At 33.4% G+C, this 16,285-nt stretch overlaps 1 protein-coding gene across 1 annotated transcript in view; it reads left to right on the top strand.

The window, feature by feature from the left end:
- Positions 1-10,349, top strand: part of LOC144965753 (uncharacterized) — a 17,021-nt gene extending 6,672 nt beyond the window's left edge. The window contains exon 3 of the mRNA XM_078901410.1: positions 7,565-10,349. Within this exon, the coding sequence (XP_078757536.1) occupies positions 7,565-7,791 (227 nt within the window). The 3' untranslated portion in view covers positions 7,792-10,349. The remainder of the gene's footprint in view (positions 1-7,564) is intronic.
- Positions 10,350-16,285: the final 5,936 nt, after the last annotated feature.

Here is a 16,285-nt window from a genome sequence, read left to right as displayed (position 1 = left end):
ATGTTTCGCATATCGATATTATTATTCTAAACTAGTCCATGGAGCTGGAGTTTATCCCGGTTTCTATAGCGTAAAACGGACAATAGCAATTGCTTGTTACCCGTTTGATAGGACGCTATACTATCACAAAGTACTTTCCTCGATATAAAATATACCCAGCTACCTAATCATCATACAATATTGTTATACAGGTAATAATAATAATAATAATAATAATAATAATAATAATAATAATAATAATAATAATAATTACAATAACAATAATAATAATAATAATAATAATAATAATAATAATAATAATAATAATAATAATAATAATAATAATAATAATAATAATAATATTGATAACAATAATAATAATGACAATAATAATAATAATAATAATAATAATAATAATAATAATAATAATAATAATAATATTAATAATAATAAATAATAATAATAATAATAATAATAATAATAATAATAATAATAATAATAATAATAATAGTAATAATAATAATACTTAAAAAAACAATAATAATAATAATAATGATAATAATAATAATATAATAATAATAATAATAATAATAATAATAATAATAATAATAATAATAATAATAATAATAATAATAATAATATTGATAACAATAATAATATTGATAACAATAATAATATTGATAACAATAATAATAATGATGATGATGATGATAATAATAATAATAATAATAATTATTATAATATTAATAATAATAATAATAGTAATACGATTGATAACAATAATAATAATAATAATAATAATAATAATAATAATAATAATAATAATAATAATAATAATAATAATATGATACATTAAAGAAAAATCAATAAGTATTGAAAATGTGCAAAGGCGAGCGACATATTTGCTCCTTGGGTTGGAATTCATGGCATACGAGAAAAGATTAACAACTTGAGATCTCCCGAGTTTAAAATAATGTAGTTGGGATTTATTTCATCTATATAAAATTATTCATTTTCTGTACGATGTGGATCCGACAGTCATTTTATTATATACATTCTCTCATGTTACTCTTACAAGAGGTCATGAATTCAAAATTTATTTTTCCAGTTGCAAAACTCAAAACTAAATTTATCTAGGCAAAATTCATTAGTTCATAGTATAGTTAACTTTGAGAATAGTATTGGATTTGAAAAAAAAAATAAACGTTTGTTCTATTGACCAATTTAAGAAATCGATCGACAAAGATTATAATTCGTCATGATAAAAATTAATATGATTATTGTTTGTCATAATCAAAAACAAATATGATTTATTAAGCTTGTTTCAATCTCATGTCATGTATAAGGCATTGGAAGCATATATTATCTTTGTTATCCCTTTAGAAGATATAGAAGGTATTCTTTAACATGTTTATCTTCATTATTTTATTCATCCATCTATCTATCTGTCAATCCATCTATCGATCTGTCTATTTATCTATCTATCTATCTAGCTATCTATCTATCTATCTATCTATCTATCTATCTATCTATCTATCTATCTATCTATCTATCTATCTATCTATCTATCTATCTATCTATCTGTCTCGAATCTATTTTTTTTTTCTTCAACTTTTAAACTGTTGGTCTTCAATTTTATCTCTCTTTTTTTTCTTTTTTTTAGTAGATTTATGAAATATTAGTTGTCAAAACCATTGTCATGCATTCTATAACATTAAGTCGTCAGCAATTTTGTTATTTTTAAATTTAATGAATCGCAAAATGCTAGGAGGGGAAGAATACTTTGCACACCCATTAATCGACCTCAAAATTATAGTAACAAAAGGCCGTGCCCTGAAGTAAGTTCTAGAAAGAACAGTGGGCCGATGCACTCTCCTTATTGTTCTGTTCTCTCCATTTACCACCCGGAACGAGGAATCAAAGCCTGCTAATAAAGAGTGAGATAATGATGGCAGCGGGGACAAAATTATCGGGACTTCAAAAACCTCGGGCTGTTTCTCACATCAGTTGTCGCTTTAGTAGTTGTAGCGTTGGATTTAAAAGACTGGTCGGTCACTCACGATCGGGCTTCACAGGGTGAATTTTGATAAAATTAGCTCAGTTGGTAGCGCACACGTCTCTAAAGCAAAGAGACCGGTATCACTCTCGGGTACAGTCAATATTTTTATTTTTCTCACAAGCCTGTCCCAATGGCAATACGTGGGTATTTGGGTTTGTTAGTTCTCAGAGAAAGTACTGTGGGATAGACTATCGTCCTATCAAAAGGAAAGCAAGCAATTGGATATTGTTTAAATATTCAGAAGCCGGTCTTACTTTCAGCCGCACGGACCTCGTGGCTCTGAAGAATTACGTTTTATGTGACGATAAAGATGGAGTATGTGTTCTGTAATGTCGTTTGAGACGTAGAGGCCAAGTTTATCCCGGTTTTCAATAGCTTAGACGGACAATAACATTGCTTTTAACTCTTTTGGATAAGCCGTTGGTTTAACGCATAGTACATCCAGCTTGATTAATGTGATCCAGCTACCCAATCACCAATTTCTGATGATCGCCGAGTTAACCTTTGCCAATATCGAGTGAGATAATGATGGGAGCAGGAACAAAATCATCCGACCTCAAAAAAGGTCCCACATAAGTTTTTGTTTTGTGGCGTTGGATTAAAATCATGCTCCGAAGTATGATTTTTGATAATATTATATGAAGATATGGGAGGGGGGGGGGGGAGGAGTCGCGATAGCTCAGTTGGTAGAGCACTCGTCTCGTGAGCAAAGTGACTGGTATCACTCGAGAATAGTTCATTATTTTTTTTTTCTTTCTGGCAACCAACCCTGTCCTGTCCAACTACCTGCGATTGTATTTTGCGATCTACTGGTGTCCTATTCATGGGGTAGCAAGCAATTGCTCACTGTTTAATTAACCCAACAGAAACTGGGATGAACTAGGGTCTCATGAGCTTCGTGGCTCTGAAGAGCTAATTTTTATGTGACGATATTGATGTAGCTAGTAATAGTCCTTTAATGCGTTCGAAATATGGAATCAATAAGATCTTATACCTAAAGCGGGCAGTAATGATTGATTGCTTACAACTCAACAAATATAATGAAAAAATAAAAATCCCTTTATTTTTATTCATCCCCAAGGGGAAATTTGTCATTATGGTCTATTCCAAGGGAAGACTGGAATAACCCAAGCGTCAGACGCAGTCAGCGCCGCAAAATGAGCTAGGGCGGGGTGACTTGCTCAAGGCAACACAACGCGGCGGATAATGGAACTCGGTACCTTTCTGGTACGAAGCAAAGACCATACCGCTGGACCACGCTGTCCTATTCCTGGTGCATATCGCTGTTTTAATTATCAAAAATGTTTTACACGTCTTCATAGCATCAAAATAAACTCGACATAAAAGGCTTTGAACAACATGGGTGATTCCTGTTGACATCAGACATCCTGTTCGATGGAATATCTATATTCCTTCATGGAATCCTATAATGCAGACCTGCCTACTACTACGAAAAATTCGTAGAATTACGAAATTTTGGTTCAAATCACAGAAGTTCATGAACGTCTTTAAATAACCTATTGAAAATTAAAGTTGATGCCAGACTGCATAATTTATCAATTTTGAAGTGTTATCCAATCCTTGTGAGGGGAAATTATTGATCTAATATAGGTAAACATAGCGACTACTATTTTTATCTCCTATTAATGAACGACGAATTTTTAAATTTTGAAGTTGACAGGTCTGATCTAATGATACCGTTGCGAAAGGGTGTAATTTAAAATAATAATAATAAAACTCTGCCGTTCTGAGGGAAAGGATCATATTTGAGGTATTAGAATTATAAGTTACTTCAGAACAAATCATTTATACCATTTCAAGAAGCTCAACCTTAAAAACATTTTAAAATAATTATGACGAAGCTTCTTCATTTACTATCAAAGCAAACCGATTTTATAACGATTAATGTCAAATTGAATTACAAAGAGGAATGGCTCCAATATGAGTTCAGACTTACTCGTCTCGTACATATGAGCTTGTCTGATAATCGAACGCGATTGTCAGATTTATTTAACATTGTTGTATATAATGGACAATACCTTACGTTGGTACTTTCCACCAGATCTAACAGACCCAGCTACCCAATTTCTGCTGTTAAACAGGGGGTCAGAAAAATAACTTCGACTTTATCTGGGATCAATATCGGTCCCTTTGCTTATGAAACGAGTGCTCTACCAAATGAGCTATCGGGACCCCCATATCTTGCTATGCTATGTACAATAATTTAAAAAAAAGGCATCGTAAAATATTTGATTGGGAGAAACCAGAGAGGTGTGGCTCTCATGAGTAATTGCTCAAAATTGTTTTTTCGACCTTATCTTGAATTGACTTAAGATTTCTTTTTGCTCAAATGATGATTTTGATATTATGCAAATCTTGATATCAATAATATTTACTTTGTTCGGCTATGTGTTCTTGTGGTATGATACTCGCCTTCTGACCAGAATCTCGCTCCGAGCGGCGCATAGTTAAGTCTTTGGACAAGACTCTTTACTCACATTCTCTCACCATACTCGGGTATAAAATGACTACCTGGTCGTTAACATCGTTGTCTAGTCGGAAAAAAGGAGTGTAATATCACCTAAGGGAATCATGTCTTTTCCTAGATGTCAAGTGTTGACCAGGGATCCATTGTAAAGCGCTTTGAGCACGTTTAGTAGATACTGTGCGCTGCGTAAAAGCTCAAATTGTATGTACAAGAATAAAACATGAAACGATAAAGCATTTCATATGGAGAAACCAAAGAGTCGCTTTTCTCACAAAAGATGTGTCTCTAACAAGTGATTACTCAAAACGGTTCTTCAGTCAGTCAGTCGACGTAATCCAGATATTGTGCCTTCAGGTTTCTGTAGCTCAAATGATGAGATTAATGTTATGTCAATAACTGACAACTATTAAACATTTATTTTGTGCGGCTATGTGGTCTTCTGATATGACACCCGCCTTCGGACTGGAAGGTCCAGGATTCGAGTCTCGCTCTGAGCGGTGTATTGTTGAGTCCTTGGAAAAGGTTCTATATCCATATTCTCTCAGCGTACTCAGATCTAAAATAAGTACCCGACCTTTAACAACACTGTCTCTGTCGGAAATAATTGTAATATCGCCTAATGGCGTCATGTCTCATCCTAAATATTGAATGTTAATGTTGACTAGGGACCTACTGTAAAGCGCTTTGAACAATTTTAGTAGATATTCGCTATATAAATGCTCAAGTTTTTTTTCCGCACACTCGCAACAATGAAAATAATTCATTGTTAAACATTGCTAAAACGTAAGTTTTTAAAGATAAAAATAGACAAATTCTGAATATGACTCAGATTGGACAAAAGAGTGAATGGACACTGTGAAGGGAACAAATAAAAAGAAATCTTTTGTTCAAGTATCCGAAAGTGATAATCTTTTTTCTGTCACGTATCCATGAATGTCTATCCAGAAGAAGATCTCTTTTGTCTTCTAACACCCTACCAATCCTTATAACATCCCCAGTCACGTTTTGTTGTATAATGATCGTGCATGGAGACACAAAAACATAAATTTTGTTGAAAGACGAAACGAAATCAAAATCACGAAGATTTGCCAGGGACTGAGATAGCCGATATCGGAAACCGTCCCTTATAAAGAAGTGGTGTGCTTATCAAATATTTGCAAATATCTATTATATGAATTCATTGTTGTCCTCGGGGGTTGTCTTCGTCTGTTAAGACGTCTAAACGCCGTTTGAGTCCGCCGATTTGCCGTGTTAAGAAGGTAATTCGTATCTCGTGTACAAACAAAACATCCCCTGTTATCCGGACCTATCCAACACGAACGTGCCAATTGGTCGTGATAATTAACCATTTCCGTTCATGATCCGATGAATCAAAATGTTGATAATGTCACTATGATTATTTTTTTTTCATCTTCCCTTTTTTTTACTTCAAATGTTATTAAACTAATGTTTTAAAAATTATTATGGACCCATTATTGTAATGACAATACTCTTCAGTCAACGCATAATATAATTTTGTCCATTAAAAAGAATAAACAAATAAATAAAAAATATTTTTAAAAAACAACAATATTAAATCAAAACCATAACTATGTTCGGTTATTAGACCTTCCAATATGTCCACCTTGTTAAAACATCTTGAAGCCCATGGATCTGGAAATTATCCCAAAATCAGGATCGTGAAATGGTAGTAATAACTACTAGTTACCATCGTCATAAATAAATATTTTGGGAAAAGTCTAAATTGAATCCATCTATCTATCCATTTTGATAGATGGTCAGGAAATAACTTTCTCAAATATGCTGTCTACCTATCTATCGATTCATCTTTCTATCTATCTATCTATCTATCTATCTATCTATCTATCTATCTATCTATCTATCTATCTATCTATTTATCTATCTATCTATCTATCTATTTATCTTTTCATACATCTATCGTATTTACCTATCTCTCCCTCTCTCTTTCTATCGATATATCTATCTATCTATTCATCTATCTATTTACCTATCCACCCATCTATCTTTCTATCTATGTGTCTATCTATCCATCTACATACCTATGTATCTATCTATCTATTTTTCTATCTATTTTCATACCATCTATCCATTTATCTATCTACTCGTATATTATATCGATCTCTCAAATCCATCAGTATATCTATCTACCCCAAATTCTCTCTCCATCTCTTTCTCCCCCCCCCCCCCCCCCCCTCACACACACACACACACTCTCTATCTCTCTCTCTCTCTCTCTCTCTCTCTCTCTCTCTCTCTCTCTCTCACACACACACATATTATGCATAAACACACTACACACACAGAAGAGAAAATCGGGAGGTAGGGGAAACGATTGAACGCGGGGGAGGAAGTAAAATGTGAATTTTTTTTATTTTTTTTTTTTGGGGGGGGGGGGGGGGGGGGGGGAACAATTCCCTGTTAACGTTATCCAATTACCTCATTTAGATTTCAAGTGCCCTTTTCTTTGGGCCCTCAAGTATATCCTCAATATTTCGATCAGGCTTTACAATTATAATTCCTTCCCAAACCCTCACCCTTCTAAATTTCATAAAACTCGGTTAGAGCGACATGAACCGTTTTATAAATAAATTAATTAAAATAAATAAATAAATGATGAAATAGATAAATAAATGAAATGAAAAGAAATAAAATAAAATCGTGAATAAAAATATAAACACGGAACGAAATTATTGTTTGTTTTTTTTTGGGTTGTTTATTTTTGTTGTTGTTGTTTTTGTTTTTTTGCTGTTCTTTTTTTGTTTTTTTTTTGTTTTTTTGTTTATTTTTTTGGGGTTTTTTTTTTGGGGGGGGGGGGGGGTTTCTTTTCTCCTTTTGCCAAGTGTTATATAACTTAAGGCTACATTGACATGATGTCTTTGAGAGAGATCAAACATGTGTAACAACAGTCAAACACACACATGATATCAATATTTTGCCAGCTAGGTGTTGCCTTTTGAAATGATAATAATATAATCACAGCCAATGTTTGCTAAATTATGTTTCTTTCTATCTCACAGGTGTCAACGATGAGTACGACAACTTTGGCTACCCCCCGCCTCTTACAGGCCATTCACTATCCTGGTGCAACGTGAGACACCCAACACTAGGACCGAAGAAAAAGATGGTCGCCAAAATATGGACCCCCGAAGATCCCCGAGCTGTGAAATCATCGACTTTTGAACCTGCGACAGGAGACACAGCATCCTCCATCGTTAATTCGACCGTTGACTCGCCTGAGTCGTGAAATCTATCAGAATGGTTTCATTGTCGTCAAGCTTAAAAACAATACTCGATACTCAGCTCATCCAATATTATAGCATGCTGCCTCTTCTTCATCCACCGACTAAAGTGATTGTTGAGTTGGATGTTCGATTAAATAACCTGCGGTCAACGTTTAATACGGTTCAACAGTCATGACGTAACTTCCCTTGTAATGACGCATAGCAACTGGTTCTAAACTATAAGAACAATGGCGGACGCCATTATTTCCTTCACCCCCGTTATGAAATACTTCTCCGACGAGCATAAAAGTGTATCTAGAGGAGAAAAACATGATAAATCTGATCATGTTTTGACTTTTATACATTCTGATCGCATGACATGTGAAAAAGTTCTAGCCAGCATGAAGAATAAAAAGTACCGATTTTCTTTGTGTAGAACCAAGCTTCTGGTTACTGGACGGATGTGACATCAGACTATTGAATCCAATTGTGCTTGCTTATTTTTTTGCCAGCCAAATCTATGATAAGTTATCACCACCGGCAATTTAAGTTTATTATTATTTAAGTATGATACAATGAAGTTGACGTCACACTGTTGGTTATCGTGTTGATTTTCGCTATCTATTTTTTTCATAAAATAGTGTGAGAGTTAAACGATGCATAATATAGGCTACTAATTTTGTGCTAAATAAACTATCTGTGGTGCAAGTCATAATTCATCAGTGAGCAATTTTCTTCACTGAACTGCATAATATCATCAGTTGGCAATTGACGCGTTTAAAATGATAGGAAAATGTGTTTAACCATAATTAGTGACTGTTTTCCAACAAGAACTGATAACAATTATTAAACTAGCATAGCAAACCAAACAGTCAACGCTCATTTTCAACGATGTTTTTGTGATATCCACATTCACAATGACAAAACCTGCTATTTTGTTTTCAATGTAAAATGGTGATACTCAAAGCTCCAAGAAATAAATGACAATGTGAAATTGAATGTAAGCTTCAATTAAATATACGAAAACAGATAAAATAGACGTTTCGGGTCTGTAGTGTTTCATTCATCCTGTTTTGTTGAGAAAGGGGAAACCCGAAACGTCCATTTTATCTGTTTTCGTATATTAAATTGAAGCTTACATTCAATTTCAAATTGTCATTTATTTTGCTTTCAGAATCTCTATTCGCACTATAGATCAACATAGGAAATGAATACAAATTAAAACATTATCCATTATTTATTTTTTATCTCAAGTATAAATTAAACCAAACTAAGGCTGGGCCTTCCTACACCTTAACCAGTAGACGTGTGGTTTGTAACACACCCTCAAGCCCGCTCGGACAAATATAGCTGATTGTTTACAAAGAATAGAATGAAGGAAGTTGACATCATTCTGCTCTTTGTTTCTTAAATTTGTCATGATGCTGGGAATGGTTATATTGGCGATATTAGACTTGGAAATTTAAAAACCCTGTGTTTCTAAATAATGTTATCATGATGTGAAGAGTTTTATAGGCCAAAAGGTATTATTTGACATTTGAAAAACCCTGTGTTTCTAAAATTATCATGATAGCATAGGGAATTGATTAATCATCTATCAAGCATTACTCTGGGTCTGTCCAGAGAAGTAGACTGATGGTATTATTTCATTTGGAAATATGTCAGTGTGACAAACATGACATAATCTTATAAATTGTTTGATTTTTTCACATCATATCATCAAAATGTGACCCACCGTCTAAAGTCGGTACTATGTCATTGTGGTACTGGTGCTAAAATGATATTTATAGTCCAAAATATGAAAACCGAGTTATGTGGTCTTGTGGTATAACACCCGTCTTTGGATCGAAAGTTTCTGGGTTCGAGTCCCACTCTGAGCTGCGCATAGATGAAATCTTGGAAATTCTCTCGTCATACTCAGGTGTAAAATGAGTGCCTCGTCGTAAACAGCGTTGTATATACCGGAAAAACTGTAATATTGCCTAACAATCGTCATGCCTCGTCCTACATGTTAAGTGTTGCTGCTAGCTATGGGCCCCTTGTAAAGCGCCTTAAACACGTTTAGTGGATATAAATATAAATGCTCAAGAATTGTCTTAAGTTTATGTGTTTTATTTAGGTCGATCGATGTAGGTGGTTTTTTTTTTCAGTAACAAAACTAAAATCTCACACAATTTATTGCCATTTCAACTTTATATTACTTAATGGCAGCTGGTCCAACTCAACACAATACCATTTTGAGACGATGGGTCACAAATGTGTTTTGGATTGTGCAATATTTATGAAATGTTAATGGGAACTCTATTCCTTTTTTTTTCTTAATCAAAATGTTGATTTTTTTACTTTTTTTCAGAGGTGAAACTTAGACCTACATTGAATATGATTTTGTTGTTTTTTTCCTCCTTTTTTTTTTCTAAAAAAATGTTTTATGAATAAATCAAGTTGGAGAAATATTATGGGTTTCGTTTATTATATCGTTCTTTTTCTCATTGTTTTTTTCCTTCTTTTAACTTCTTTTTGTCTATTTCTCGATCTAAATTCTAAGACTATAATGGTTTTGAATCTTAATATTTGTTGAGAACTTAAGGGAGACATATGGAAAAGTTGTTGTTTTTTTAAACCTGGAGTTCTCGTTTTTCTGTCGAGGCGACGTAACAACTGGAGATTTCTCTTGTAAGAAATCCCGTTACTTCTGTCCTGTAATAATATTGTATCGGCGATTTGTGGGACAGCGTGGCTCTTTGCTTCGTACCCGAAAGGTACCGAGTTCGACTACCCGCCGCGTTATTTGGCCTTGAACAAGTCAGCTAGCCTTTGCTCACTTTGCGGCGCTGTACCGCGGCTGACGCCTGGGTTATTCCAGTCTTCCCTTGGAATAGATCCTAAAGAAAAATGTCCCCTAAGGGATGTTTAGAGAGTATTTATTGTTATTATTATTATTATTATTATTATTATTATTATTATTATTATTATTATTATTATTATTATTTATTATTATTATTATTATTATTATTATTATTATTATTATCATCATTATTATTTATTATTATTATTATTTTAAAACTGCACGGGACGTCCTAAATTAAGGCCTGTATACGCTTTTGTCCATTTGTAGACTTGCAGCATTGAGGTGAATAATGGGCAATTTTGTCTTGATATCGAGATATAAATAAAACTTTTTTAACACGTAATATTTTTCTAATTTATCTTCTCTCTTTGGGGGGGGGGGGGGGGGGGGGGGCAGAAAGAGGATTAGTGTTTTTTTTTTTTTTTTGCTTCTTTTGGACGAAGTATCTAAATTTGAAATAATATAAATGTATAATTGTATAAAAAATTGAACCATGTTGTTATTAATATCGGCTTATTAATAGGTGCTATAATAGCAATCACCGTACCTATGTCACGGTGGATACCAAGGCTCATATTATAGAAAAACTCGTTAGAAATTATAACTTTTATAAAAAGGTTTCACCAGATTTAGCGCCAGCGATGGCTTTTTTTTTAAAAAAAAGACCTACCAGAAAGTGAGTATCATCCTTCAAGATCACAAATGAAATGAAAAAAAAATTGGTAAGCTTCAATTTTTAAAAATATACATAACTGTTGCCTGTTCGGGATTGGTTGTTTTTTCTTCATTAAAACAATTGCAAGGAAAAATCAAACTAAAACAAATGATGCTTAGGGACGAAAATAAAATATAAAATACGGGGTTCTGCAATGTTTAGTGCTAAAGCGGGTGCGATAAATTTTTTTGGAAAAGTTAAAAAGCCTAGTATTGTTACCAGACTACAAATGATACAAGTTTGAAACTCTACCACAATCAAACCTATTTATTAAAATTTATGTACACAATTTTTTACCAAAAAAATATTGAAAAAGGTTAAATCTCGATTGTTTTAATGAACGTACCGCATATTTGCCATTTGAAAGATTTGAGACAATATTCTCAAATGTTGATGTCATCAGCAGTAGATCTCCCAATTTGCTTTATGACTAGATCTCCGTGATCCAATTGATTTTCTAATGTCATAAACACCAAACATATATATATATATATATATATATATATATATATATATATATATATATATATATATATATATATAAATGGAGGGGGAATACCCAGACGGCATTTATTTGTCTTATGCTATTTATTAAAGCTTACTATTTTTTACATTCATTTTCTTTTTTTAATTTAAGCTTCAGGCAATACTATAAAGACATATATGACTCTGATTTCACCTCCGATAAGCCGGAGAACAAATACGTGTAAAAATAACGCTCTTAAATCTTATTAGCAGATTCCTTGGGGAAAGAGGATTCAAACTCGGGGCCTTCGAGCGAGACCACCAATACACAAAAATCAACAACTGAGAAGCCTCTAAAATCGCAGAGTTCTTGATATAAACAAATCTCAATTTTTCCGTACCATGATTTGAACCAGCAACCTTATGACCAATTATTTTTGTCAATGACTTCATCATCATCTTGCCCATATTTCTTTTCAGTCTTTATTATTTAAAGAACACCCGCTACAATTATAACATATTTTACTCTGTTCAAAACAAGAGATAGTTAATTACAGTCATACGGTCCACACCAGCGAGAATCAAGGCCCGTTATGAAAACAAAATTGGTGGGAATCATCCCCATGCTTCGAGAAGGGGTGGACGATATCTTGGTTGTATCGATCCCAGACCGTGGGAGAAAAGCAGGGGGATCGCCAGCCTTGAGGGCGATGTTTACTCTTGGTAATCGGTAATCGGGGAAGGAAGGATGGAGGAGAAACGGATTGGAAATGGTGCTTATCGGTTTCCGATACTAGTTTGTTGGTGGCTCTACTATTGCCGGTGTTAATGTTGATGTTGATATGGAGATGATTTCTTATACATAAAAGACGAATGTATTGATGGATGGGTAGGTGTTGGTGAGGAAGGACAGACGGGAGAATTAATGGGAGTTCCAAGAATTAATATGAGTAGATGTTAGAATAAACAGTCGATTAACTAATTATAATAATAATATAATAATAATAATAGTAATAATAATAAAGAAGATGATGATGATGATGACGACGACGATGATGATGATGATGATGATGATAATAATAATAATAAAGATGATGATGATGAGGATGATGATGATGATGATGATGATAGTAATAATAATAATAATAATAATAATAATAATAATAATAATAATAATAATAATAATAATAATGATAATAATAATAATAATAATAATAATAATAATAATAATAATAATAATAATAATAATAATAATAATGACCATTCGCATTGACGATATTCGAACCTGCATTACACGGACGTGTTGAGTACGTGTTACCTGGTCTAGAAAACAAAATATGTTGTAGTGTAATATTACATGCCCATTATTCGACTAATTGTTTTTCATCAGTGATAAATTTCTGATTCGAGGTCATAGTTCCTTCAAAATCTATAGAAAATATGATGTACTCCCTGATCTTATATTTTATGGCCCATAATATATCTCAATGCTCTTACGAATCTTGGACTTTTTAATCACACTTTGTCATTTGTAGCCCTTTGGAGCCATAAAAAAAAAGATATCGACTGCACCGTATGAAGTAAGTGCTCTACCAGCTAAGCTATCGAGACCCCCCCCCCCCCCCCCCCCCCGTTAACTCTCTCTTTCGAGTCTACTCATATTCTTATTGAGAGTGTCCGGTAGGCTGGATTTTCAACTATATAAAGATTAATTTTGTGATAAGAATGGAGGCTCTGTTGGGTCAGTTAGTAGAGCACTTACCTTGTAAGGAAGTTATCGGGACCTTTATCGATCTCGGATAGAATTGAGATTTACGTTTCTTCTGAATCTGCTGTCCACCCAGGAGTGACTGGGGTAAGTAAGTCTGCTAGATATGGCAGAGTTTATTTTTTTCGTAACAATTTATTGTTTTACCGCACAATTGATAAACCAGCTTAAACAAAAACAAAACAAATCAGACACACCCCCCCCCCCCAAATAAAAAAAACAACAAAAAAAAACCCCAAAAAAACTAAACACTTAATACGGAATTTCTGAGCTTTAAATCTTTTCTCAGTAGTCCTTCAGAGCCATCAGGTTTCTATTGACTGAAAGGGACAGTAGCAATCTCAGCGACTATAAGTAGACGATGCTTGCTACCCTTTGGACAGAACGCTAGTCTTATGCAATATCTAATAGAACCAGTTACCCAATCACTGCTGGGTGGAGAGAGAGATGGGGAGGGGGGGGGGGGGGTCAGAAAAATGTTCGGCTACACACATTGGGTCAATCTCGGTCTCTTTGATTGTGAAGCGAGTGCTCTACCAATTAAGCTATCGGGAACCTCCAAATATTTTCTCAACTTACCACAAAATCAATTAGAACGATATTTTTTTTCTTCTGAATCTCCTGTCCACCTATCAGTGACTAGGTAAATAAATATGCAAGATTTTTTTTTTTTACGGTAAACTAGTGTCTTATCAAAAGGATGGCAAGCATTGACTAATGACCATTTTTACGCTACAGAAACCGAGACAATCTCCATCCAGCTCACTGGCCCTCGTTTTATGTGTGAAATCAAAAACAAAAAGCCATCGCTATATTATTTGCTGGTATGTGATGTTGATAATTATCGATCTGTACTCAAGAATTTACTGCAATACCGATTACATTTTTTAACTGTTTGATTGAGGTTTTGTACATTGTCCTGACCGAAGTCATGCTTTCATTATTCTTATTTTACCAGGGCCATAGTATAACTGTATATATTTTTCAATTGTAATGTCAAAATAACAACAAGGGCAAAATTAATAAACAATCAACAACCCCCCACACCCCCCCCCCCCCAACCCAACAAACCAAAACAAAACAAATATAGCGGCTCGCGTGATTCGTATAAGATGCGTCTTACAATTCTAGTCCGCTTTAAAACAAAAACAAACCAAAAAAAAAAGCAAAAAAAAAAAAAAAAATTATAATAATAAAATAAATACAAACAAAATAAGCGCCTAATTCGGAACTTTTCGAGCCCTAAAGCTTTTCTCAACTTACGACAAAAAAAAAAAAAAAAACAATTAAAAAGGTAAAACCGTTACAACTGTTTGTTGTGTGAGTAAAGGAAGGGGTTTGAGCTCCAGACGTTTAATGTGATGTCTTTTGTTCTTTTTAGAAGCGGTTATATCCAATTTATTTTTCTTTTAAATTTCATAGTACACAGCTCCCTCCCTGTAACTTAATTTTTACATTAGTGGATATCGCTCTATATAAATGCTCATGTATTTCTTTTTTTGTTGGTTTTTTGTTTGTTTTGTTTTTGTTTTTGTTTTGGTATTACTACGGTTGTGATTATATTTATTATCACGCTCAAAGAAACAAAGATCGATACAATATTGATTCCAAAAGGAAATATTTTTTTTAATAAAAGTCCTATAGGAAATATTTTTATAAAAGTATAATACACAATACAGTCATCTTAAGGAAAAAGACCGTATAGGGCCTCTTATTACAAGTAAACATACGATCTTTTTCCTTAAGACGGCAGAACATATCCGCTTATGTGATTGAATGTTTCTGTTCCTTGAAGGAATACAGAAAGAGGGTAGGGAGTGTTATTTTATAAGTTTACATTTTTCCGGCCACAATAAGATGATAATAATGACGAAAAGCGCTTCCAAAATCATTAAGATGTCTAATATTTGACAGAATTCGCAATTTCGTTGATTCAGAAATCACCATTACAAGGGGGATAATCTCTATACTGTAATTAAATCTCTAATGGTGAATCGATGGGAAACACCAGAAGGATTCAAATTCTCTCCCTTGAACTCCCGATAAAACGCCCCGGCCCTTTGGCAAAAATGATAGAATGAAAGAGGAAAAAAAGATTTAAATGAATGTAAGGGGGAAAAGTAAAGCATAACATTTTTTTTATTTTAATTAAAAAGCCTAAGTCAGTACAAGCGCTTTAATGTTGTCAAAATACTCGACAGGCACAGCGCTATTGATAAACTATGGATTATTATAATTCACTCATAACTTCCAATGTGTAGAGTCCAACTCTTAAAAAGAAAAAAAAAGTTAAACTAACAAACAAACGAAAACAAACATTTATGATAATAATACAAGAAAAATGGTGGTTTGGGCGGAGAAGGTCAGCGTATTATATTTGTAATCATCTATTATTGCAATGCGCTTATATTATGCTCCTAAGGTTGAGAGATAAATAAGTGCATCCTCACTTATCCAAGGACAAAACGCCAGGATTAAAGTACATTGTCCCTGACCGCGATCGTGGTTGTTGGACTTCGTAATATCGCAAGATAGAGAACCAACTGATTCATTTGCAACAGTCGCTATCATTTTGATGTCAGTTTATACGCGCGGTGTTTAAATTTATCATATATAGAACATCTATGTATAAATAAATAAATAAATAAACAAACAAAAGGACAAATCTATATATAATATATAAATAAACAAAAGGACAAATCGATATATAATATATAAATA

Source organism: Berghia stephanieae, chromosome 2, assembly GCF_034508935.2.
Source record: "Berghia stephanieae isolate SIO BIC M18660-M18661 chromosome 2, UCSD_Bste_1.3, whole genome shotgun sequence".
NCBI lineage: Eukaryota > Metazoa > Mollusca > Gastropoda > Nudibranchia > Aeolidiidae > Berghia > Berghia stephanieae.
The sequence above is the reverse complement of the archived record's forward strand: the minus strand, read 5'-3'. Positions and strand labels throughout refer to the sequence as shown.